The sequence below is a fragment of the Bacillus rossius genome, chromosome 10 (genome assembly GCF_032445375.1).
Source record: "Bacillus rossius redtenbacheri isolate Brsri chromosome 10, Brsri_v3, whole genome shotgun sequence".
In the NCBI taxonomy this organism is placed as follows: domain Eukaryota; kingdom Metazoa; phylum Arthropoda; class Insecta; order Phasmatodea; family Bacillidae; genus Bacillus; species Bacillus rossius.
Window position 1 is genome coordinate 38,337,805 of NC_086337.1, and position 27,963 is coordinate 38,365,767.

Consider the following 27,963-nt stretch of genomic DNA (forward strand, 5'->3'; position numbering starts at 1 on the left):
ATTTTTAATCTGATGTTCTCTTCTGCCATAAAATGCAGACAGCTTACTTATCTTGCTGTTTTCATCAAAAATATGAAACAAATTTCCGGTGTATAAAAACAGAGTTTCATAAATTAACAGGGTGGTAGGTAGCCTATGTTTAAAAATTTTTCGTAAGTTGGTTATTTACATAATATTTGTGGGAAATAAGGATTAGTATCAGTGTGTTGCCATATTTTTCACAATTGGTTGATACTAGGTTCACCCATAACTTTTTGTAAGTTTTTTATGGTATTTTCCACTATGTTGTGGTGTTGCAGCAACTACATACAATTTTTAACCACTTAAAGAAATTAATTTGTGAAAAGTTTAATATGTAAAATTTTTTATAATGCTTTATAAGTTTTATGTTTTTTTAAAATGGTTATCTTATGACATTCTATTGTTACGATCGCGCTTGGCTGCAGTGCTTGGCGTCGCCGCGCTCGTTCGGCCTGTCTGCGCCCCCTTACACCCGCATCCTCTCCCTGGTATCTCGTGTCATACTATCTCGCTACATCCTGACCGTCGCAGCGCGCACCTGCCTCAGATCGAGTTGGGAGTTCAGTGGGGAGTTCTCCCGCGGCGGAGTTTCCGAGCGATAGTGCCGCGGGTGCGGCAGAGTGGCGAAGTCCTTGGACGAAGGTTCCAGGGCAGAGAGTCTGAGTGGGGAGTTCTCCCGCGGCGGAGTTTCCGGGCGATAGTGCCGCGGGTGCGGCAGAGTGGCGAAGTCCTTGGACGAAGGTTCCAGGGCAGGGAGTGAGAGAGTTCAGCGGAGTCGGGAGTTTCCGGGCGATAGAGTCGCGGGCGCGGCGGAGTCCCGAGTGAAGTTGCGAGCGAGTCGTCGTGTGGGATCTCGGCGAAGGGTGTGACGGCGGCGGCGGAGTGTGGCGACGGAGTCCCGCGGCGGAGACCCATGAGGGGTGCTGCGGCGAGAGTTGCGCCGGAAGTGCGGCCCAGCGAGGTGTGTGAAACGAGTGACTGGGGAATTTACATTTCTTTAAGTGTAGTTAATTATCTGCCATTTTAGAAGATTATTTGTAAGTGACAAGTAGTGGTAATAAATAAAGCTGTGTGTGTGATAAAAATCTTTAATTGGGCTATCCTTTACGAACCCCCGCAGGTAAATCGTAACAATATGCTAGGGTGTAATCAATTTTTTTTCTTACCATTATAAAATGTTAATTTTTTTAAAGTTAGCTTATGTGTCTCTCTTGGCATAATGTTTTATACAAAACATGAGAAATGTAATAAAACTCAAAAGAAATATTTGAAAAAAATCAATTGTCATTAACCATTTGAAATATGTTGAAGTAAAGGCATGTTAATTTTAATTACAGATTAAGTTCAAGTAAAAAAAAAATTATTTACCCACATAACTAGCACAAGTAAGCCATTATTACAAAATGTATAATTTAAGCCAATATCTGACAACCTACGTAGAATTACACACACATATAATAAGATTTCACTGAATGCTACAAACTGTAAGAAACTGTAAAGAACTGTCGGGTTAAAACACCACCAACACACACAGCCTGTACAAAGGACTAATGGCTGGCTTTAAATAAAACTGAAATAGAATGGCTTGTGCAGATCACCGTCTGGCAAGTCTGTGAATGTCCTGCGCAAATTCCCTAGTCATTACAGGACTCACGGACTGGTGGAAGGGGTGAGTTACCTGAAATTTTCTGTCACGTGCATCGTTAATATTAGCACTGCCTCTTACCCTCTGATTTTACAGGCACGGAAGAAAACATACGCACATTGTAAACATTAGGACATGCATGTTTGACTTAATTATTGTTTCAGCACCATGTGTGTACTTTATCTGTAAATATGTTAAACTATCTTTTTCATGTGTTTTAAGTATTGAGATTGCGCAAGTGGGACGAAACAAGGTTAATTCATAGCAGTTAATATGGTATTTATTTTGTATTTGCTGTATATTCTACTAACGATTTGATATTCCGTTTCCTGCTATATTTTCCCTCGGTGCACATTATAACAGTGTTGCAGAATTTCATCCGCTCACCAAAATCTTAAGTGGAGGTTCTTCCATCGTTCCTCCTAGCATAGTTGTTCGTTATCAGATCAAAGTAAGGGAGAAGGAGAGAATGGAAAGTTCTGAGCTTGGGTTATGCACATTCAAGACGTCCCCAGTGTGAGGGCCGGTCCCGCTGATCCAGGGATACCACACTGAGGACGTGAAGCTGCGCGGCGACCGCGAGTTTATGTAGCTTTGCTAGCACAAGTTGGGGAGGTCTGTTTTCTTCACACAGACTTAGTCGCAGTCGCTTCCACAGCATATCCACATCGGTCTATGTCTGCCTTCGTGTGTTTCAAGACTCCAGTCTAAGCAGAGCAGTTTTTATATATATCGCCATGGGTGCGACCAACCCTTTATAACTTGATGGAGGAGAGCATCGTTCCAATCATCATATATTCTACAGTCATAGTTGTAGATTTTTCTACACAGCGAGTTGGTGTCTATCCTGTTTCGGCAAAGAACAACACCAGGAGCACTGTAATACCAGAGCTTCGTCCACCCTATCCCTGAGTAACGCTGAGTACAATTTAACCCCGTAAACCGTGTGTAAATTTGAGGCTGATATTTATTCTCAGGATGAATGCAAATTTTGTATTAGCCCCTCGTTGGGTTGTCCTGCATGTAAGTAATAACTTTTCAAAGATTTTACAGAATATATAAGTAATCTGACATTTTATTGCAAAGTGTAAGTTGACTAACTTTATCCCTAGCTGATGATTGCACACATAAAAAGTTCACGTAATTATTTTGCAGTATTGAAATACAGAACACGTTTTAAAACATAACATGAACAGATCCTCTTTTAAAACAATTGTGCATGCAAGTGAAGCACTTGGATTCGAGTGTATATACAGACTATTCAAGAAGTACCAACCCTGCCCATTCATAAGCTAGGAAGCAAAAATGCGCGTAGTAACAAGTTTAGCAGCTGTTGACCAAATTAAAGGCAACAAACTATAATATCCGTTATAACGAATGTCTGTCAAACAAGTATCTATCAAGTGAGGACTTACAACATATCTTTTTTAAATTCTAGAATGTTAATTTGCATTAAGCATTTTAAAAGTTGCATAAATAAAGCTAATTTATTTGGCTTAGTTTATAAAATTACACATGCTAGTTTTGGAAAAAATATTGATGCTAATTTTGCAGTCCCTATTCATATATAACATGTACTAAAGGTTAATAAAAAGACTACCAAAGGATAAATCAGAATATCGCATATCATACTTATAATTTCCAAAATTAAAAAAATAAAATTATTTACTGGCATTGAATACACAAAAATAACTAGGCCTGTGCAAATATTCAAACTGTCTAATATGAATAGTTTATTACTTGCATTCAATTCAACCTCATAAACTAACACTTTAAAATAATGAATATTTGACATAGCATACTTGTGATTACCCATTTTTGAGGTTTTAAAGGTCTTTCATAATCAAAAACATGAACAATAAATCACTTTTTAAATACACGAAAAGTATTCAATGTATTTTCACTACTGTCTTGCTAACAGAAACAAAAAATTGTGTGAACGATATAAAACACTGCATATTTGTGACATTTCAAACTCAAAAACCAACTATAATTTGTATTAATTTGGTCTCACATACCAGTAGAGAGAGAAAAAAAAAATCAACAAACATGGACATTCCATTGCAATGGCTATCAAAAAAAGGAAACGCCATAATTTCAATGGCATACAAATCAATAGTCACGATCTAACACCATGCGACACAGTAGCAGCTTTCTGTATGTATCCATGAATAATTAAGACGCTGAAACTCAAGAACAAAATAAAAAACATAATGATTTCGGATTTCAGATGGAACTAGCAGAAATTGTGTTTATAATATCACTGAACTAAAATATAGTTTACCTGACAACAGTTAACAAGGAAAATGTGTGAATAACTAGGGTTTAAATCATAGGCGTGCGCAGGACTTCAGTATTGGTGGTGCCAGATTACACAACAGCACTGTCATTCACAGACCCGAGTCTAAAGCGGGGGCCCCGGAAAAATTTGGATTTGAAAGCGCAAAATGATGCTATTTAAGGTGTTTCCGAACAAAACATAAAATACACAGATGTAAAAATTTTAACATTTTTTATGACAAATTATGGCTTTGAACGTTATAATCACCAGGAAAACTACTAAACTATTTACAGTTTTAAGCTTTGTTGAGTCATAAAGTAAATTGCACAAATTGTTTGCACGGAATTCATGCTGGTGGCTTTGAAAAACCGTACTTATATGTTTTCTGAAGACGCCAAATAAATGCTAGAAAAAACATTCTCAAATGTTAAGTTTTAAAATCAACAAATGAAGGGAGTTTTTGTAAAATACCTAAAATATGTAAAATATTAAGATAATAAAAATACTCAAATAAGAGTGGGCAAAAGTTTTAACTTTTGGAATACAACAAAAATGTTTTGTCGGCGACTGCATATAAGTCATCGAGTAAGCCTATCCTTTTAACTAACTAAACTCTCTCTCTTTTTTTAAATAAACCCTGGCGGACGGCGGCTATTATTCCGTGCGCCTGCCGAGTAGAGTGAACAGTGGACGCCGAGCGCGCATTCTATGTAATTCGAGGAGAACTATGAGAAGTATTTACATTTCAGAAGTTTCGTTACAATATTTGGTTTCGTAGCCGCGGCCCGCGTTTACAACACAAGTAATTGCAACTGGCTTGTTTCCGTGTGTATAGTTGGTTCGATTGATAATTGATATACTGATAGTGTTATGAGCACATATCTGTAACTTGACACGATTGGAAAACATATTTTTTTGGAAATAATACGGATTTTTGTAAGAATGTATTATTTCTTCTTGTAAAAAACAAAATAAGTTAACCCTAATGGTGGTGCCAAGGCACCTGTGGCACCTACCGTGCGCACGCCTATGGTTTAAATATGTAAATACAAGCTCATTTAATTACAAATCTGGATATACAGCAATTAAAAAAAAAAAAAAAATTCACATTTTTCATCAAATGGATTGGATTTCACTGCATTTTGAGGTAAACAAAAATTTTCTGGACCAATATGTAGAGTAGCAGGTTCTGGGAATTAAGACCAACAGGAACATAAATAAAAAGGTAGGTATGTAGGTTGGTTGTTTGGTTTTGATTTTATTAGGTTAGGTTAGGTTAGCAGTTTAAAAAAACAATTTTGCCTTTCAAAATTTAATTATTTTAACAAATACTTAAAGTTTAATTATTCTAGCTAACTTAACCTAATTAACCTTTTTCTTTAGTATTATTTGTCTATTTCTGAGTAGCCACTACACTACCAAGTACTTTTTCTTTCCTTAATTGTTACATGTTAAAAAAAAACTAAGTTGGATACTAATTCTCATTCCAACTATTCAAATTCAATATTCATATTTGAGAATAGTTCAGTATCTGTATTCATTTCGAACTAAAAAACTGATATTTGTACAGGCCTAGAAATAACTCATCTTATTTATTAAGCTTTTTATGAAACCATACAATTGCTATGAGCTTTGTTTTTTCCTTCAAACATGCATCAAGGAATGGAAAAAAATTACACAAAAGAACTGTATAAATTTTCAATAAAAAAATTAAGGTTTTTTTTCAAGCATGCACTAAAAGTTGCAACTAAATACATTTTTTTTACAAAACATATATTTTTTTTATTCTTATGAAAAAAAGAAAAGACTGCTGAAAAACAAATAAAACATGGTAATTGAACAATCACACCCCTACTACAGCATAAGGAATTCATGTTAATTATGAGCAAAAACTTTAAGACATTACAGTTTTAGATGTGCTACCACAGACATATCACAATACGTATCATTGGGTTAGTGAAGTGCCATAATCATGCCCACTCTGTTCTAGCAATGCCATAAATAATATAATCAGAAGTGATTAATAAAATTATTAAACATAATCAAAATAAAATAAGTTTTTGGGTTGGTTTAGTTTAAATAAAACCATTATTAATATTGTTTGTTTTAACATTAATTTAAGAAAGGAAATCATATTCTTCAAAATTTGTAATCAGTTTAACTATGGTGTAGAACGTAAAAATCATTTGCTACAATTATTGTTATGCTGAAATTCTGAGAATTTTTTTTTTTGTATTTAAAGAGACATCAGCATCCAATACACTAAATAATTTCTCAAATAATGAAAGCAAAATTTTTCATTGTAAAAAAATTTATTTTATGAGTGCCGTGATTGAGCATAAAAATATAAATTTTTATCATCAAATGCATTTTCGAACAGTTATTTTATTAATGATAAAAGTTGAAAGCAGTTCATCTTATGTTAAGAATGTAATAATGTTTTGATATTAACAGTATAAGAATCTGCTTTGATTATAATAAATGTGTCTAGTATTGTACAAACAAAAGTTCACAAAACTGAAGAAAAACTCCATCATTAAATTTATATTAATTCCTACAGTTCCAAAAGCTTTGTGGTAGTAATATTTGATGCACTGGCAAATAAAGTGACATCGACCGGGGCTACGCCCTCCCTAAGCCCGATGTGCCTCACGCCGTTGCCACCCCTCTCCTCCCACCACCACCCTCTATTCAAACCTCCCGCCCCGTGCGTGCGTGTGTGCGTGTGTGTGTGTTGGGCGCCCGGCAAGAGGCGGTGTTAGAGTCGGTGCGACGACCCCTTTCTTTTATTAAAATAAGCATAATGTATAAACCTTTTTATGTAATAAAATATCCCTAATTGTCACGCCTCAAGTTTTAGTAAGTATGGACGGCGCAGCGCCGCAGAACTACCCGCCAATAGTTTTTAAACTTTAATAAGAAATAACACCATAACTAAAGGTTGTTAATTATAAATAAGTGTACTTAAATTTTGTTTGTTTTTTAAATAATATTTGTTTGGTTAAGTATGTTACCGGGCGGCTACCTGGTAACATAACGGGAACTTAACGCTTCCCGGCGGCCATGATGCTCTGGTCTCGTCAGTCTGTTTCCGTTCGCCGTCTGGAGTAGGAGCGGCCCGCGCACCTTGTCGACTTCATCTCTTTTGTTCACTGATCCATTAGTTTTCGTCGCATCTTTAAATAAATCTAAAACCTTTTAACTTTTTCGAGGCCTGCTCCAGGTGGTAGACTCTTTCGCATAAATATTTGTTTTCTGTTTACAGATATTTCATATGCGTAATACGTGATTTACTCTCGAGGCCAGGCCACGCGGTGACCTGGTCAGCCTACAAACTGGTTATCACCCGCAACAGTGTTTTTTAGTACTTTACGTAAAACTCTTTTAACCTTTTTGTAACGTGCCGTGTAATAAAATCGCTGGTAATAAAATCACTAGCTCAGAATGTGTGGTTCAGTGGTCACGTGTATAATTCCCTGAGTTCCGAGGCATGTGGGACGCCTCAAGAGCCCACGAACACGACGCACGAGGGGGGGAAATTAGCCTAGCCCCACACGGGTCACGTCACGACCCTGAGCCGAGAGTTCGTAGCCGGGTCCACGTGCCCTTCCACGTGGTGGCGCCCAAATTACTCCTTTTTCGTCCATTCGAAACACCCCCCCCCCTCCCCCCGCCCCACGACAAAAGTTAAGGTATGTATTCCATAAAAATATTGGGAGCCAATTTTTTTTCCCAGTGTTCTACAATGAACCATGTTTAGAAATGCAGATGCTAATTATATATTTATTTCATTCATTCTGGTGTTCCCCTTCCTGCAGTTTCTATACAATTAATACAGATTTTTCTTATCTAGCAATATTTAATAGCTAGAAACATAAACTTACTGAGCAAGCTATTTAAAGCCTACGTCGTCATGATTTTTTAAAAGCAACTGAATAAATATTATTTCTGGTCCATAAAAGCATATAAATGAATGATATGTTAGGTTTTTTTTTACTACCAGTTATTTATAGTTCTTTAAACGAAATTTGAGCATCAGAAGGCATAAATCACATCTTCCCAAGCTATTATACCTGGTTACAATTTGATATCCATTAACAGACTCCCACCTTTTACCGCAGAGAGAAAACAATTTACGTATTATTTCACCAAAGTTCAAGAATACGGACAAGTACTCAATGCTAGGTGCTATCCATGTGTGGGGAGAAGAAAAAAAACCTGTATTGCAATCTATGACTATATATTACAAAAATATGGCGCAACCTAAACCCAGTTAAGGAAAAAAAAAACAAGTACATTTATTACTCAGAAAAATGAGTTATAGTTATGTTCTTCAAATGTAAGGATAATTACAGGATGTAACTAGAAAGTTTCAAGACTCGTGCCACCAATACTTAATAATAGTGGCTGACCCGGAGATAACTGGTTATCTTTCCGCCCTGATTGACAGCGTCTGCCAAAAACACCGACATGCATGTTCGGTTTAATCACATTTTAAATTTTATGATGGTTATCTATTAAGTGTTTATAACCACAATTTTCTTCTTAAAGATAAAAATATGTATAAAAGAGATATTATTTTTAAAATCTTGTCTGCAATTAAGAAAATAATCATGTGATTCTGCCTCACGCTGCCGCTTTAATCAGGCTGATGCGTTACGGTAATAATCTTCTACCAACATACTGTGTTCCTGATTATCTATTTAAAGATTTAAAAAAAAGACTGCATGGATACAAAAATTTGTGAATGCAATTCTTTACAAAGAAATTTGCAAGATCAAAATTTCCTGGAATATTTAACTAGCAATAAAACTCATTTTCCACTGATAAAGAAAAAGCACTTATCACTATTTATGATGGATAACAAACATTTTTTGTGTTGATTTAGTGCTTTTTAAGCAGGAAAATATATTAACCTTAAAATGTATTATACAAGGGATGTTAAGGTTAATTGCTTGGTGCTACATTAGTCTGACTTTTAAGTGGGAAAATGTCTTAAGCAGTGTAGTCTTAAATAGGTTTTAACTTTTAATATACTATTTTAAAATTGCAAACCGAGTCTTAAAACTTTCTAATCAAATCTTGTAATAACACAAACAATAGATCGTTACTATACAAAACTACAGTAGTAAACATCATAAATCATGGGCAAGTGTGCAATTTATAATGATGTATTGGAATTTTTATACTGAACATACCAAAAAATTGTAGACATGATAGTGCTAATTTTCCTCATACTCAATTATGAAGATTAAAATTTTTGCCACACAACAGTTTTGAAAAAACTTTACATGTATTTCTCAGGCTGTAGTTAAGAATGAATTGCAACTGATTAACAACATGACATGAAGTACAGCACATTTGCCAAGAACTTCTGTAGAGTCATCAAGATGATGCAACAAAAAGAAAAAATTCAGTTCGGTGTCAGCAGAGAATAAATAATCACACCGGTCTTGATGCTATCCATCCTTGACACACGTACGGAATACCCTCTGAAGAGCGAGAACTTCTTAAATTTTCACAAATCACGAAACACATGTAACTCGGAATAATGTATATTTGTATGCTTGTCACCTCAGGTTTTATGTTTCTCCGCAATTCTGTTCAGAAACCGGGAGATGATACATCCTAAAGCACTTGTTCAGGAGTCTCGCAACGCACGACTGGGCCTCGCGGGGGCAGGGGGAGGGGGAGGCCCGCGTCGCTACGCGGCGGCAGGAGGCACGGGGACGTGCGGGGCGAACGTCAGGTGGTACGACAGCCACCACATCATGACCGGCTGGACGGCAGCGATGAACAGCAAGAAGTAGAAGCGCCGCTTGCCGCCCGCCGAGGAGCCGCCGGAGTAGGGGTCGTGCCGCTCCACGCTGGCCTCCGGCAACACGTGGACCTTCAGCGTGCGCAGCTGGAGCCAAACGGCACACACACGACGCGGCGGTCACGACAAAACCCGTCAACAGCAAGGGTCACTCAAAGGAATACATTTACGTGTAACACTGCAAAAAACACAGAAGGCCACATGCTCTCATCAGGGTCACACTCTTTTACTTCAATAAATTTCTCTCAGCTACCTGTTTTCCCAGTCTCATCTATCTATCTATCTTGCAAGATAACGGGTCACCTATGATAATGCAGGTTGTTACTAAAGCCGATTCAAACATAAGATACGCAGAACTGACTATAAAAGGTTTTCCTACACAATTTTGAAGTTTGGACCGTTATAGTTTACATAATAATACATAACCAAACTCTGCCATCTTAAAAAGAATACGTTTGTTTGACCATACTTTTAAATTATTTTTGGATCCCTAAATATGGCAATCTATACGAGATTGTGTGCTATAGTGGAAGAAACACCAGCTTCAATTCCAAAACCATGATGGAATCTGCAGAGTTCAGAATTGGTATCGACCCAACAGAAATCAAACATAATTGTTTTTAAGAAAAATTGACAGCATCATAATACAGTGAAAGAACTTTAATACAGCATGTTCAGAACCATGCTTATGCTGGACTAGAGATTTTGCCGATTACTAAACATCAATATAGTGTTAAAGGAAGCACTAAAGAAAAATTAGTATACAGTACAATGGTATTTAAAACAAGTTGTAATAACCTGCTCTATGGAGAAAATGTACTTGTGAAATGTCAAACGAGAAATGTAATCCACTAGAGGATCAGAAACGCTGTATTGAAACGAAAACCGACAGTTATGATAAACTCTCAGCAAACTAAAAATGCAGGCAGGGCAAACAAAACCAAACATGAATGATACTACCTAGCGCTGGCTATATGTTTATAAGTGGTACACAGCGGTGACAAAAACGAACAGATAAAGGTTATAAAGTTTGAAAATGTTATTAAAAGAAAATTTACACATCAAACAACTTCATATTTCTCTAAATTTAACAAGTAAGCGATAATATCCGAAAGAATATTAAATTTCAACTCTAATATACATCTTTTATACGGGAAAACTACCCACACAAAGCGTCCAGAATCTAACCAAGGGACCAAAAACAACATGCTATGTTTATGCGAGACTTCTTTTTCTCCAAATTTTGACACCTTAAAATATTGGTGTGACGATTATGCGCGAGCATATAACTATGCAGTGTTTTATAGAATTTATATGTATCCATATACACATAAACATATATAAAGAATTTAAAAAAAAACCTTTTCTTTAAGTCATAAAAACATTTCTCATGTTAAAATCTATGGAAAATTATTTTTTATAAAAAGTTAGGGAAAGGAAAAGGGAGATAAACGTAAAAGAAAAGTTATATTTGAAAATACAGTACCACGAAACCTTCCCAACTTCTGAGCATAATCATGAAGCATGCTCCCTGAAACAATTGTTTTGTGAACGAGGGCTAGCAGAGTGGGCATGGAAAATGGCTCTAGGTAAATATGTACTTACCAGGAAGAATGACAAACTAAAGCTGAAGTAGACAAGTCCCAGATAATATCCAGTCTTATGAAACACCAAGCTCAGCAGGACGGCGAAGATAATGCTGTAAGAGAAAAAAAAATCTCCATATGCACTGCAACCTTCAGATGTGAAAGCAATTTGATGAGACTATATCCACTACCGTTCACTATACAAGTAATAATATACTCTGCCACAGGTAAAAACAGTTAACATGCAAACTATTTAATGAAATTTTATATACATACAGTAGACTCCTGATTACCAGTGTCCGGGTTATCCGGTTTAAGGGTTAATTGTGTAATATTTCTATAAACCATTAAGACAAAAATTCTTTTTGACTTTTTATTTTCGTGCATGTACAATGGAAACGGCACTTGTGTAGCATTTAATACAATGAATTAGTAATGTAACGAATCAACAAACAATATTTCACTATTTCCTTAATAGCTATACGCTTCCTTCACTGAAAATCTATTTCCGACGACGACTGACTGTTCAGCCAACTTTCATGTTTCGCCATCCGGCATGTCAGCAGCAGCTCTGGAGAGTAAAGCAAGAAGCGTTCAGATCTATTTTACCTTGCGCCTACTAGGATGGGCTAATGTCAAATCATGGCAGAAAAGCATTTATTGAACAAAAGATTATGGAATGAAGTTAACAGGTTAAATAATTTTTCTAATAATAGAAAATTTCAAGTTTATGCTTTTTAATACAGTATTATAACCAAAATATATCTACTATATAAAAAAGATTATTATTTTTTAACTCATAAATGTTGGTAGCCCCTACCTAGGAATGTTATATTCAAGCCCTAAAATGTAAACAATGTGGTACATGAATTTTTTAGTAATTTAATTTTTGGTTGTTTAGTCTCAAAATGTTATTCAACATTTATTTAAATGTACTTAAAATGTATTTAGACATATATAAGTTAGTGATGGCCCGATATCCAAAAACCCAATACCGATACCGATTCCGATATTTCCAAATTTACCGATCCGATACCCGATACTTCTATAACAGGCCTATCTCATTTCTAACACTGATTCAATAAAATTGTGGTTCTGGAGTATTGTTAGAGACAATAATGACAAATGTTAAATATTAATAAAACATACTTATGTGAAAGTATATTATTTTTATTAATTGTAAAATATTGTAAATTCACATTAAATGAACGCTAATAATGAAATTATCATAATGGCCTACAAATAAGCTCTCTAAATTCAAGGTCTTAAAAAATTAAATTGTTTTTCAAGGCCAGATAAAACAATCTTTTGGTGTAGGTATTACTTACAGTATGCAAAAAAAACATATTGTAACTACAAGGAAACAAATTTCAGATTTTTGTGGAGTAATGTTAGCATTTGAATGTGTTCAGGTGAAAGACGATTCCGTTTTTTGGTACAAATTCCACCTCCAGAGCAAAACAATCTTTCAGAATGAATTGAGGCAGGTGGAAAGCCAAGATATATTCTGGCTAACAATTTCAGTCTCACGGATGCAGGGATAAGTGATTCCACAAATTTGATGTATTGAATTTCCTAAAAGATTTCCCGCCACACAACATTTCTTTACAGCAATAATTGCAAATTGCTTTTGCTTTATCATTGGTTTTAACTTGAAAATGTAACCAGATGACACTTTTCAACGGCATTGCGCATTGTACTCGCAAACAATAATGCTTATAACCCGGACAGCTCTATACTAACACAGGCGGGAGTGTGAAAAATAACCTAGCGGCAAGAGGCATGCCGTCTGCCATCTATCGGACTGAGGTGAAAACAACGCCACGTTTTCACACAAAAATCTTGTAGCTGTCCGGTATTAGTCTCTAGTATATTTGCTTATAATGTATGATTCACGAGTCACTGCATGTACTTAGACCAATGTCTCAACTGTAATCTACGAAAAATACCGTCCGAAAAACATCAAACTTTTGTACTCTTTGTAAAATCTCATCACGGTAAACGACACGCTAGAAAGGAAGGTCTTCAATTAGCAAATTTTGTGACCATTGTTCAAGTGTATCACTCCATTGGTGCGAAAACACGTTAAAAATACGTGAAAAGTAATTTCAATACAACTTTGAAACGTACTGCAGAGTTTATAAAATGAAACATCTTTATTTATGTTGTTGGCAATGCACTCAATATAGCCAACATAATACCTTTGCTGCAACTTGCCCTACTTAAACACGTTTCATATTATAGCTTTTATAAAACTTACGTAACGTCTTTGTATAGATCAGCAGTTGGCGACCATGAAACGACACGGAAAGAAAATGCCTGTTATATCAAACAGCAACTTTATTCTTCTTCATGTTTACTTACGGCTACACCACTTATTAAATTAAATATCATAATTATTTTTGTTTATGTTTTCAATTTATGTACACTTAGTGAGCTTCGAAAATTCATCAAGCGAAAACATTTTGCGAATATCTGAAACGAATAAATATGCACTAATGACTGGGATTTGTGTACACATGGAAGGATTGTACCGTCGGGATGCATTGCAGTATCAGAAAGAAGAAATAGGCTTGAAATTGTTTTAGTGGAAAAAATGCTTGGAATTACTAGGTAATATGTTGATGTGAAGAAAGATAAATTACGCCCGCGGAAAATAAGCTTGGAATTACGGTTAAGATTATGTGAGAAGTATTATTGGCGAGAGCAAACATCAGTTATCAAAATATCGCAAGTGTTTACCGATATCCGATATTGAAAAATGTGCCGATATTACCGATCTCCAATATGAATATCGAATATCGGGCCATCACTAATATAAGTACTGTAAATTTAATTTTTAATGAATGTAATGTTTTGATTAAAGGGTAGACTGCCAGCACACTTACTTGATTGAAAACAAATTATTTTGATTAAAATACATACACTTTTATGGAAAAAATCTATTTGACTAGCGCTCTGTTTTACTGTAACAAATTACGGCATTACATTGAGGGGCGTCTGTCACAATGTTTGTCTAGATAGTCAAGATAAAAAAATTTAATCAGTTTTTTTGACATTGCTTTAATCATGTTTTTCAGTTATCCATGGACCCCTGGCCAGTCATTACCCTGAATAATCGGGAGTCTCCTGTACATGAAAATACCTGTCTAATGGCTCCCTCACTATTACCATCTCATCACGAAATGTACCAGTGAATTGAAATAACCAAGTCATTCTCCAGACTTTCGCACGGTACTCCAACCCAGGAACTGAAGCATGCCAGAGACACAAAGAAAACCATGTGTACTCACCCTACAAACTTGTATCCCCCGAATGCCAACAAGTCAAGCATCTTCAGTTTGGTCTGTATGTTCGTGATGTACAAGGTCACCAACTCAGCCAAAATCTCCACTACAGTCCAAGCTAACGCAGAACTTGCCTGGATGCTAAGGACTTCGGGGCTGAACCTAAACAACATGCATCCACTGTGTTATACATGCACTCAGTACTGCTACTTGCTGGAGATTCATAATGTATTCAATGGTTTCACATACTAATGAATTAACACTAGGGATGGGGCGAATCCTTATTTCCTCGAATCCGAATCCTAACTCAAATCCTCGACTGGAATTGCCGAATCTCGAACCCAAACCCGAATCTTTTAATAGATGATGTCCACATATCTAATATAAGTGAGATGTATTCTGCTTGCACTATAAGTCCCTTGACTTTTATCACATGTAGTTTGATACATTTCTGGTATAAGTGTATATAAAGACAAAAATATTTTCTTGAGAAATTTCAGTTTTAGTACAGATTAGCGGTTAGGATTTTTTCTATAAATAAGCTAGAGGTCTGCGAGCCTAAGAATTTTACTTCGAGCCGAGCTTGAGCTTTTGTGGTACAGTTACACTTTTGGGAAATTATTTTTATCTTAAACTTAGTATAATGTTTGAATAAAGTATTAAAATGAAGTGGGCTTATTAATTTTGGGTAACTATTTACAGAGTGTGTTTACATTTTGCACTGCTAGAAAAAAAATAACATTTTATTCCATTGAATCTTACCTGTTTCCATTGGTTCATTAGTAACTGATATCATCCAACTAACATAACCAAGTATATGTTTGTGTAAATGTAACATATCTTTGGAAAAATTTCATCCTTGTCAATTTTTCTGGAGTCCTTACTGAGCTTCAACAAACTTAGCACCAAAAATCATGTTGTTTGAAAAGTACATTCACATTGTTTCAACATTTCCACTTTTCAGGACAATAATTGAAGGGTTTCTGGCAAAAACAACCAATGTCAAAAAATGCCAAAATTGAGTTATTAGTAGGATGGGAATAACATTTGTGTCATTTTTCTATGGACATTTCATATTCCACAAAAACATTCATAGTCACTAAGATACAGGTGCATGAAATGTTGGTACTTCTGCAAAAACAACCAATGTCAGCTGGCTTTCCAGTAAGAAAAACCATAGTCACATGACAATGGTTGTTTTTACTTACAAGCTATAAACAGTCATGATTAACATTTAAAATAATATTAACAACAATATTTGTAACAAAGTACATATAAATTATCCTTTACATATAAAAACCATCATTATTCATTAGTGTGCATAGTGCAATTTATGGATTTTGTTAAATCCGGAAATTAAACTATTTACATTATTTACTCTTTTATACTAATAAATAATAATGAAAAAAAAATTACATTCAAAATTCCCGCTAAGAAATGTTTAGTTTGGATAACTGATACCACAGCGCTGTAATAAGTTTTCAATTCAGGCTAGGAAGAACCACTTCTGTACCCTGTATTTTCTATGACAGCATTTCTGCCATGATGTGTTTTGGGCATTTAGAGGTTTGTGTTGCACATGTGATGCATTACAGTTACAAATAGAGTGTGCAAAAGACCATACAGAAAAGAACATACTAATGCAGATGAAAGAGTTGCATCAGAGAAAGGCCGATAAATTTTTTGAAATGAAGAGAGCATACAGCAAGCTGCTATAGAAGGGACTTGCATGGTTATTTCGTTTGACTTCGTGCAGAACCTGCCATTGCCCCACATACGTACCAGTGATGTATTCTTCTCTAGGCAACAATGGTATTATGTATTTGGCGTACACGATTTAGCTGATGACAGTGCTACGATGTATGTTTATACAGAAACAGTAAGAAGGAAGGGAGCAAATGAAGTAACGTCCATTTTGTTACATTTTTTTAATAGCAAAACCATCACTGCTGATCATCTAGTTCTACTGAGTAATGGATGCTCTGGACAGAATAAAAATCATACAATGGTCTATTTCCAATACATACTAGTTCACTGCCTCCATCTCTTCAAAAAATTAACTTACATTTTTCCGATGAGGGGCCACTCCTTTCTTCCAAATGATCAAGACTTTCACTGAATGAGAAGAAAAAGAGAACTACTTCTCCAGAAGTACCAAATTACTGGAATGAAATAATCAGTAGCTGTCGCAGCAGACCATCTCCATTTGATGTTGTCATTGTGACCCAGGAAATGCTTTATGATTTCAAACTTGCACAAGCTCCTTACTTCTTAAAAATGCCAAGACCATCCCTGACTCTCAGAAATCTTCACCTGATGGAAATCGTAGATAACTGCCCCTATCTTTTGAATAGTAATACATACTTTGGCCACTGGGATAAGTGCCACATTCGTAACAAAACTGTGCTTCCTGAAAGTATAGAACTAAACCCAATGTATGGAGATCCAATTTCTCTTTCACCAGAGAAGATGCAGGACTTAAAACGATTGTGTGCATTCCTTCAGAGGCCAGAAATCAGGATGTTTTACACACAGCTGGAAGAGAGTCCAGAATGTATTAGTGGCGATATTGATATAGATGAAGATGACAACAGTGATGGATGCATCGAGTGAAGACATTTTAGTGAACCATCCTATTTCTGTGCTATTTTCTCATTCAGTTTTCAATCATGTGTGATGTAAAAACCAAAAACAAGGAAACTATCAGAAATACATCAAATTAACATAGTCTTTCAACAAATTTTGTTAAATAAACTGAGATATTGTCATTGTCTCAAATATACATGTACAAATAGAATATCTGCTGCATTATCTGATAAATTTAAGGTATGGATTTTTTTTTTCCATGAAAATTGTGGGCAGAAACAACTAATGTCAGAAACTAAATAATTTTAAAAAGGCTAATAATAATATTTCAACATTAGAAACTTAAACAAACTGTTTCTTTCTTGTATACACGTGTATGTAAATACCCAGATGTAATTTAAACATAGAATCACATTTTTATTTGTTTCTCCTGAAAATTTCATTTTTTTTGACATTGGTTGTTTTTGCCAGAAACCCTTCAATTCTGAGAGAGATTGTCACAGAGTATTAAATTCTGTTCTTTAATCTATCATGCAGAACAATAATTTGTTCTGCACGTTCAGGAGTTAAATTAGCTCTACGATTGGAGATAGTGTTTCCAGCAAAAGAGAAGCGTCTCTCGCTGGCAACCTGCTTGGCTGGAATGCTTTAGTAAAATTGCTTAACCTCAAAATTAGAGACATAAATATCTGTAACTGGTCATTAAAGTTTAATCAATTGAAAGTAATAAAAATGAAAGCATTTTACTTCATTCAATTTACACTTGCAAAAAAAACATACACACAATAAACCTACATGGAAATTAAAGTCTTTTTCAATATCCTGAAGTCTGAAATATGTTTACTCATGTCATTAAATGTAGAGCTGTATTAAAGAAGCCGGTTTTTGCCAATATTTAGTTGAATCAGCATTTCTGCCGACTTCCGATACAGTACGCTCGTTAATTTTCGGCCGATATTACTGAAAAACGAAAGAGACTGCCATAACCTAAAAATCCACGAGTACCATTTTCACTTTTCGTAGTAGTACTGCATTCTTTCAGATTCCATTATTTCTTAGCAACATGTGCCAACCGTACATATCAAAGATCTATATCCTTTTTTTTTTCAACAATGTTCTTTAATTTATAAATTACGTCATAAATAAATAATACATTACTATCACGGTAAATATACATCTCAGTTGTTACGGTAACTATAGTGCAAATATGGTAGCTATCATACTTCTGTAGTAATTATGGTATTCTACAAAGAATCATTAGTTCTTTTTATGGTAATTATCTTAAAATAACTATTGGGTTTGTACTGTAGTTATGGTACATCATCCATATTTCTTCGTATGTTGTTGTTCATTTGTCTTTTCTTCATATTTACGTGCGCCATTATTTGAGACAGGAAGTTTCAGAAAAAATTTTAACGGACATTATATCACACATTTAATGGCGTAAATGATGAGACCTCGGGCAATTTAAACGCTTTATACGGAAAAACCTAACATGCGAGACCTCGTAAGCGAGTTTTACTGTATTTTTTTCCCGTAAATAGTAAAAAACCGAATCCTTTGACGAATCCTATATCAGACCTGCCGAACCTTTGAATCCCTAGGATTCGGCGGATTCGGCGGATATTGGATTCGGTCGCCCCATCCCTAATTAACACACAAAACACACACACCAAATAAAATATTGTGATATTTTAATTTTTGTTGCAACAATGAACGTACATAATGTCTCCCTAAAGTTTTTGCTAGGGTATTACAAATATGCTATATACGTAGTAGCACAAAAAATTTATGTCACAAAAATAAATGGATAAACATAACATGCAGAAAATTTATATATTAAAAAAAACCTTAATAAGACACTGTTACATAGTGATGGACAGAAATATTCTTTCTACCAAATTGATTCATTTGAAACAGTTCCATGTACAGATTCGTTCAAAATTCTTTTCCTGAGATGGATGCACACAGATTCCTCTCTTGGACATCGAGGTACTTACAAACACACACGTAACAAGCCAGGGACAATCCCAGCATTTTCCGGAAGTGATATTGGAAAACCAAGGAAAACTGAATTGTAAAGGATGAACCAGATTCAAACTAGGGTCCTACCCGATTTGATTCGAGTCCAATGTTTTACTGTCTTGTCATCTTGCTCGCTGCTGCAATGATTTCACTATACAAAAAACACTATGTCTAATCATAGAATATTCCTTCTACTTCAATAATGATATTAAATTATAAACACCATTGACTGTACATAGTTTGAATAAAATAGTTTAGTGAAAATTATAGGGACATAGTTATAAGGACAATCCACCAATTTCCAAATTCCGCACCTAAGTACACTTTGGTGGGAACTTTACTGCAACAGCTCTTTCACTTTTGTATAAATATCAACATGAAATGAATCATCCTAACGCGCAGATAATGATGATGATAATGATAACCTCGGAGTGTGAAGCAAAGAGGCGGCGAGGATGCAGACAAGAAATACGAGGAGGGAGAGGGTACTGTAACGTTGTCCACCCCCGACTCACGTTTGTTCGGGCGCCATTGGTTGTTGCACAACTCCCCAACCAAAGGGATTTTCCAGCGGTTCAGTGGTTACTGAGAAATGGCTACACAAGAGTTTGTCACATCACTTCCACTCAACCAACTTGCAACACGTTGATCCAGTCCTTTTGCAGTTCCGCTTCCTTACTCCTCCCCTGTGCACCTTACACACACATTTTCTCTCCGCGTCCCATCCTCCATCTTGTCCTTTTTTTACTCCTCCGTCTCCCCTGCCGGCACTCCGTATCCCTCCGCTTCACTCCAAATGAGGGAATTTGAATTCAACACTGTTTAGCAACCTCACTTATTCTAACGAAGTATAATTTCAGAAAGTGTTTAACCACTATTAATGAAGCCCTACAAGTTAGTTCACAACACAAAAGTTTCAAGCTAAAAACTAGGTGGATCAGGGCACAAGAAAGTAGTTCCTAGCCAATAACAGCCCCCTTGCTATAGACAATACTGCTATCGGAGCGGCTGGAAGAAGTGGCTGAACTGCCATTTTACCAGGGCATTGGTGTAAGCTCCAGTCCACCTCACAGTACCTGTCCTGCACGCCCAGCACCAAGCCGGCGACCAGGATGTACGTCACGAAGGCCATCGTCGGTATGTACAGGTCCGGGGCGTTGATCTCGTACCGCGGCTGCACCGGCTCATCCTGCTCGTACTTCAGCGACCAGTCCTGTTCGCACACACGCGCACCCCTAATTCACAACCTCAACTATGAAACTACATCATTACATATTTTCCACGCTTCTGCAGGCATATTAAAATAGGGCAAACAACGGTAATCTCTGCTGAAAATGCCACATCAGTTTAACAGTAAAAGCTCATTAATCCAGTGTATTTGGGACCACAGCCGTATCAGATTATCGAATGTCAATATAACTTCATGTAAGTTTTTGGACATACGCCATTGCTAAGAACTTTTTCTGTTGAAGAAAAACTAAAAAATAAAATACCCAAAAAAGACAGAAAAACACTAAATTAAGCAAAAAATTGCTGTTGTCAACAAGGATATAAACACCACAAAATATTCCGTAACAGGAATATGGTCAGTCGCACCTGTGTTTCCGTACCATGTGCGTCTCTGCCTGAGGACGGGAGCAGATAGCAGTTCCCGAAACGTCGCTTGTTTCTGTTTTGGTAAAACTATTGTGTTCGTTTCGTCTTTTCGTTTTGTCGTGTATTTGTCTCGTTTCAACTGTTGTGCTGAATTATTTTGGGTTCAATATTTTTGTGCTGTCATCATTCGTGGGGTTTTTTATCGTTCTATTCTGTTTTGGAAAACTATTGTGTTTGTTTCGTCTTTTCATTTTGTCGTGTTTTTGTTTCGTTTCAACCGTTGTGCTGAATTTTTTTGGGTTCAATATTTCTGTGTCGTCATCATTTGTGGTTTTTTTTCGTTCTCTTAGTACATTTTTGTTTGTTTTTCTTTGTTTGTTGACCATATTCCTGTTACGGAATATTTTGTGGTGTTTCTATCCTTGTTGACAACAGCAATTTTTTGCTTAATTTTGTGTTTTTCTGTCTTTTTTGGGTATTTCATTTCTTTATTTTTTATTTTTTAGTTTTTCTTCAACAGAAAAAGTTCTTAGCAATGGCATATGTACAAAAACTTACATCAAGTCATGCACTCCCATTGCACAAATCTTTCAAAGAGAATGTCAATATAGTTTTAATGGGAACGCCAAACAGGTCATATTATATTTAGAGTTAATAGAGCATTTAAACTTACACTGTTGAAGTATTTTTTTTATGATTGTTCAATAGTGTCTATGGAAATATTACACAATTTTTTTTGAACACCGTAATTCTTCTAGACAGGGCATAGACTAATTCTATCACCACAGGAATCATGACCACAGTCATGCCAGACTTTTAGCGTGTAGCTGGCACAAAAAAAAATTTCAGTAGCATGTTGCATGAAAATAATTTATTTTATTGTTAAAACTATGTATTTTTTTGTTAGTCACAAGTCTAATAAAGAAAGATACACCAATGTATTGTTGTCGCAAACGTCCAAGAAACACCAAACGCAATTAAATTTTAATAAAATTAATGCACAAAATCCATTTTCAGATGTTTATAATGTAACTTTTAATTCCATTTTTTTTTTTCATTTTGGTCACAATTAAAGACCGCATGCATGCTTGTACTTGAATGATATTATTGTTGTTTTATTCGGGAGACATCTACCCTCTTAAATTAGAAAAAAATTTCAGGCCAAGGAATAAGTACTACGAGATGCCTTTCCAGATAGAACACATTTCACTCGACCATGCTGAGCAACTATGTTTGGACCAGTAAAGTGATCCTCTGGGACACGTCGCGAGGGACGTACCGAGTGCGTGAAGGGGAAGAAGAGCAGGCCCAGCTTCTTGGTGACGTATCGGGTGTCGACGGCGAAGTAGTACTTGAGCCGGGAGACGGGCACGTACTTCTCCAGCTCGCGGTCCACCAGCTGCCTGCCCGACCCGACGAGCGCCTGGCCGTACCGCATGGCCGCGTCGGCCACCATGGGCTCAGCCAGCAGCTGGCCGGGGATCGCGAACCCCCCCTGCGGCGGGTACTCTGGAGGGGTTGGCGGGCAACAAGCACACCGGCGTCAACCCCCCACTGCAGCGAAACATTTGTCATTTACATACTTACTCACTTTAAATAACTTTGCACTGAAACCCCCCCCGACTCTCTGTCTCTCTCTCTCTCTTCTCTCTCTCTCTCTCTCTCTCTCTCTCTCTCTCTCTCTCTCTCTCTCTCTCTCTCTCTCTCTCTCTATATCTGTGTGTGTATATAACATATTAAATAAACATTGGTTTAATGACACAATAAGCTTAAATTTTCACAAATCCAGCTATAATTTTTAACACTTTTATAATTATTGCTAAGTGATTTATTTCAGTCAAGAAAGCATTAAAATAATAAACATACATGTCCTAATATTTTTTTTTAGTGCAAAGAAGAGCTACACAGGCTTTATTTTGGTTGATTTTTCTGCAGTTAACAGGAAGGACTTGTCACAAGATGTTGCTGAAATGTTCGAACTAACTGGAACGTACAAGAGTACTGAAATGTTTGCTAGTTAACAATTGATTTGAGGTATGGTAGTCATAAAAAAAAACAGACTGCTGCAGAAATTGTTTCTCTTAAAAAAAAATAATTTTTTTTTTTAAAAATCCATTAAAAACACGCAAACTTTGGAGTTATAACATAATGTGACACCAACTGGTTCACAACAGAACAGATATCTCACCGGGCTGGTACGGTGGAGGTGGCTGGTTGCTGTATGGGGCTCCCATGTTCGGTGGCATGCCCCCTTGTGGCTGGTTGTATTGGTCGTAAGGGTTGTAAGGTGGGGGTTGGTAGTAGTTTGCCGGTGGTGGAGGCGGCGCTCCCATCACTGACGAATCAACAACCCTTTTCTTCCTGCCCAGACTTGACTTCTGGGAAGCTAAAAACGAAGATACATAAAAAAACATAAAAAAGTTCAACGAACTTAAGCTTTTAATTGGCATTTCCTACTAAAATCTGTTTAGGAACTTAACATGTGACTAACATGACACAGTGAAAGGAAAAAAGATGCATACAACAAGAAGTATCTAAATATGATTGAGGGACTATTGAAATAAGCTACATAACTATAGTAACACATATTACATTTGGCAAGAGAATACTTGTGTTATGACTAAATGTGAAAGGCATTGTAGAAGACATGTTCCTGCACAAAATAGTTAAAAAAAAAAAAAAAAGAAGCCAGGTACATCATTCCCCTAAATGATGAGTCCCACATTGGAGTAAACTACTGCAACATTCAGATAATTTTTTTTTCCTGCTGAGTTTGATTTCTTTCATGAGTAACATTTATTGTGGAGTTTTGTGATTCTTTTGAAAAAAAAATAAATGTCTTCATTGTTTTTATTTTTTATTATTTTTTTGAAAACCGTTTAAGTAATTCTTTATCTACCGGTTCCAATGGTGATTTACTAAATAATATTGTATTTTTAGTGAACCGTTAGGTTTTCTTATTGCAGGAACAGCGAAATGGTAGAGACATGTGGTAGACGGTTAAATAACTATACAATATTGAATGCTAAGGATGCAGATTTCCCAAAAATTGTAATATGTGAACATTTGTGTTTAAGGGGCCTGTCTAGTTGAGTGTATGTGTGTTAATGAGGCGGGATGATAAGCATGATGCTAGCTGGTATTTCTAGCACGGTATAGCCTCAATTGCAAGACTCTGAACTGACGCGCAGTCTTCTCGTTGTCATAGGACAACTGTGAAATTTGAGCGATGACCCTGGAGAAATGAAGATAACGGTGTAATGCAGTCCCTTAAGTGCTTTCAAGAATCCGCACCAGTTGTTTTACACCTAAAAATTACTCCAAAAACATGCCTTTCAGCCTTTACCTCTCTTCTAAAAACACAGTTAAAAAACTTAATTGGAAATCAAAAGTTCTTTTTGGCCCTCTGAGAATTATTAAATGCTTTTCGTAAACAGACCCCACTCAGATATCTTGAGTAGTTTTCAAAGTGCTTTTGTTTTTCCTGGACTTCTGCACAACTTATGTGCGCCAGGGTAGGCAGGCCTATTAATGATAAGATTTTTACTATTATACAGCAGAGAAATAAAGGTAAAGGTATACTGCAAAGCCCTTAAGTGCTTTCAAAAATCATACTAAACAATTATTTTGAAAACACCAGTTTTCAGCCTTTTTCTATCTCCAAAAATACAAATTCAAAACTAATTCCCGGAAACAGAACTACCATATCTTGAGCAGTTTTTACATTGTGTGGGTTCATCTCAAGCTCTGCACGCCCATTTGTTTGCGCAGGAAGACAGAGCCCTTAACTAAAGGTTTGTTTATGTAGGGTAGCCTTATTGAAAGTAATTTAATTATTAAAAGTAACAAAAAAATTTTTTTTTAGTCCTGACTGGATTCTGTAAAACTCGCTATTCTGTGACTTGACGGAATCTCAAGATTTCCCTATTCAACCGAATATTTGTTAGGTACGGTTAGATTAACTTATTATAAGACTGTAGTTAAATTATTTAAGGTCGTGTAACAGCACCATTTTAAGTTCTGAATGGAATCTGAAAAACTTGCCGGTTGGTGAGGGCTATGAAAAAAAATGTGAGCGAGTCTTTCAGTACCTACTCGCCAGAGATGTGAAACATCTAACCTCGGTAGCGAGCACATACATGTGTTATGTTGTAAATACACTTATAATATGAAACACGGACACAAAATTTAAAGTAGATTTCTTTAAAATCATCTCGTTAAAATTCACCAAACAGTTAATGTTTCCCTTTGTCTGTGCGAACTATGGTGGACTGATGCAATCACACAGTTTCTGCACCCGCCACTAAACTTTGTTGCCGGAGCAGCTATGTAGACTATCGAATCATTGCACTTGCAGACCGAAAGTTTAAACTATAAAATGAAACGGCTCCAATAAAAGGAAAATACACTTAAAAAATTTGGACCTGATTTACATCAAGGAAAATGCTTCCTGTTCAGCCAAACAGACTGTCTGAAATGGTTCGCAAGTGTGCAACATGGTTATACAAAACTTTCTCATTACTGAAACAAAAAAATTTATTTAAAAGAATTAAAATAAAATATAATTTCATTTTAAGCTGCAATCATTATTATTTGTAGGTATGTCCAGGGAATGGGCTCTAATCCAGTACTCTATGGTGCGGCACATTCTCTTATCTGGCACCAATAGCGATGCTCGCACTCTTATTTTTTTTTTGGTGTATTCTGGATTTTGACTTTGGCAGCCAGATTGCATTACTGCATTGCCTGCATTTTTTAGTTTGCTAGATATTCATAGTTACTGTCGGTTTGAATTCCAGTACACCGTTTCCTATTTTCTGGTGGGTTACATTTTTCACATTTTCACACTTGGTATTCCCCACACTGAATTTCGATAATCCAGCATGGTAGCGGTCCTGAACATTGCCACTGTATTTATTCGACACAAAATAGCACGTAAAATTTACATGCAGTGCCACATTTTCCATATATGGGAATTACTGATGATGACTGAAATAGGACTCATCGCCTTGTCGCCATCGTGGCGATTAGAGACGATGAGGGGTGATGAGACAAGAATTGAGCATTGGTGGAACGAATGAGGGAGAAATGGGAGTATCACGAGAAAGCCAACCAGCTCACTGCAACGTTGACCGCTGGTAATTTGATTCTGGTGGCATGATATTGGGGGAAACTTGGGAGTGAGAAACAACCTTGACATATGCAATAATTGATGTTTTTTGACATTTGAAAACAAGTAAATATTGATGCAACATCATTACAATTGCTGCATTATCAATGTTACCGTAATTTTAATAATTTTTAGATTAATATATTTTTTATTTTTAATAACTTTTACGACACAATTTCTCTCGACTTCATGGCATATCGAGTTCCTCAGAATTCAGTAAGAATTTCAAAACCCTGTTATCTAGGTGAATACGGGTCTGTAGTGCTCAAAAACACAACTTTGGGATTTTTTTTTTATCTGAAAAATTTACCAAAGGATTATTCATTCAAAAATATTTCATTGTTTAAAACTCTGTTCCTTGTGTACAGTATCAATAGCTGTGTGTTGTGAATGCAACCATTGTCATTTTGCTGTAACATTAACATTTCGTTCCTGTGTACTAAAAATGATAAATTTATAATGTTGAGGCTTTCCTGTAAAAAAATAAAATCCCAAATTTAGTTTTTTGAACATTAGACATTCATCTATTCATCCTCAAACGGGCATTTCAAAATTCCTACCGGTTTCTGAGAAATTACCTTTTATTGGTTACAGTAGGTAGCCTAAGAAATGACATGGCTATCACCATTTTGTGCTTTAATTTCCAAGACTGTTTTTAAGGTGATATTGGCTCGATTGTTGTCGCCACCCTACTGTGTACCTGTGGTTCTACAGAGATCCTTACGAACACAGCATAGTCGAGAATTTTTTCCAAAACACAGGGATGTTTAATGTCAGTACATTATAACTGGGGACAAAATTTTTTCCACCATAATTACCTCGTTGTATTCTAAGTATTTCTGGAAAACAACAGGATCATGTTGCAGCTAGTATCAAGAGCACAGTAGAGCCACAACAGGATCAGGTATATCTCTAGTTGAAAACAGTCTTAGCTACACTATTAAGGCACAAAAAAAAAATGAACGTCACTGTAGAAAGCACACACAATCATGTTAATTTCCGTGGAAAACAGTAACCGTAACACTAATAACAAATGAACCACAACATAGAGACAGCAGCGTCACTGTACTGGCTCCTTACCTAATGCAACCTAAAAATGATACTTTCTCAGAAACCAGTAGGAATTTTGAAAAGGCTCTTCTCATGATAAATAGAGGAATGCCTTTAGTGTTATATAAAAAAAAATATCTGAAATTTCGAAACTATTTGTTTAAACTATTTTAACTGTGGAAGCTGCATTAGAAATTTACTACCTTAGAATTCAATTTTGAACACATGCAACATGCAAAGATAGCTGACTAGTTACACTCACTGCGGAGACAATGGCATGATATGTCCAATATATCTGTGAAACTTGTACACAAAATCATTATCAAATTAATGCTAAAATAAAAATGTACTAGTACATGCACATATGGGACATAACTTGCATCTAGCATGAAAAAAATCACAAAAGAAAGATGTGGTGAAGGTAAAAGTGACTTTCCTACAAATCCGAACAAATGAAGTGCATTTCTACCCTAATTTTTGAACGAATTAAATAGTACATAACCTACGCCTACGCATTGCCCAAGCTGCGCCTACAAAAAAAAATGATTTTCTAAGTAATTATGTTTTACGTTACACAAAAAGTAAAATGTAGGTTGAACGAGCAATCGCAATTCACTCTACTAATTTTAAACAAAATTTACATTCACATGTCAATTGCAAAGCACAATTAGTTCACCACTACGTAATTTCTTTTGTGATCACCTACACTTACGATGTCTAGCCCCAGCCGTTGCGTTGTAATTCATTTTAAAATACAGAAAAAAACTTCACCGTAAACTATAATTTAAATGTAGAGCCGAAATCAGGCATTAACTATCAACATTTTCGTTCATTGCCACATCTGCTGCCGACATTCCCATCATTATGACATGGCTGAAACAAAGCACGATCGTAATTC

The 27,963-nt window shown here is 36.0% G+C and overlaps 1 protein-coding gene across 3 annotated transcripts; it reads right to left on the bottom strand.

Moving 5' to 3' along the window:
* Positions 1-636: 636 nt before the first annotated feature.
* Positions 637-27,963, bottom strand: LOC134535997 (protein YIF1B-A). 3 transcript variants are annotated; one of them, XM_063375483.1, is made up of 7 exons: positions 27,778-27,963; positions 23,034-23,231; positions 22,125-22,354; positions 20,326-20,462; positions 14,645-14,800; positions 11,371-11,464; positions 637-9,852 (listed from the first exon to the last, which is right to left on the bottom strand). In XM_063375483.1, the coding sequence occupies exons 1-7, from the start codon at positions 27,809-27,811 to the stop codon at positions 9,652-9,654; spliced, it is 1,050 nt and encodes a 349-aa protein (XP_063231553.1). In that variant the 5' UTR covers positions 27,812-27,963; the 3' UTR covers positions 637-9,651. The 3 variants fall into 3 exon arrangements, with proteins under 3 accessions (XP_063231553.1, XP_063231554.1, XP_063231552.1); XM_063375484.1 differs by having other exon boundaries at positions 27,772-27,963; XM_063375482.1 differs by lacking the exon at positions 27,778-27,963 and adding an exon at positions 27,328-27,757.

Excerpts from the sequence above, each read along its gene's own strand:
- LOC134535997 (XM_063375482.1), bottom strand. The coding sequence starts at position 27,454 with ATGCTAGATGCAAGTTATGTCCCATATGTGCATGTACTAGTACATTTT. Across the intron at positions 22,355-23,033 it reads ACCTCCACCGTACCAGCCCG|AGTACCCGCCGCAGGGGGGG; the intron begins GTGAGATATCTG and ends CAACCCCTCCAG. Across the intron at positions 11,465-14,644 it reads GGGGGATACAAGTTTGTAGG|CATTATCTTCGCCGTCCTGC; the intron begins GTGAGTACACAT and ends TTTCTCTTACAG.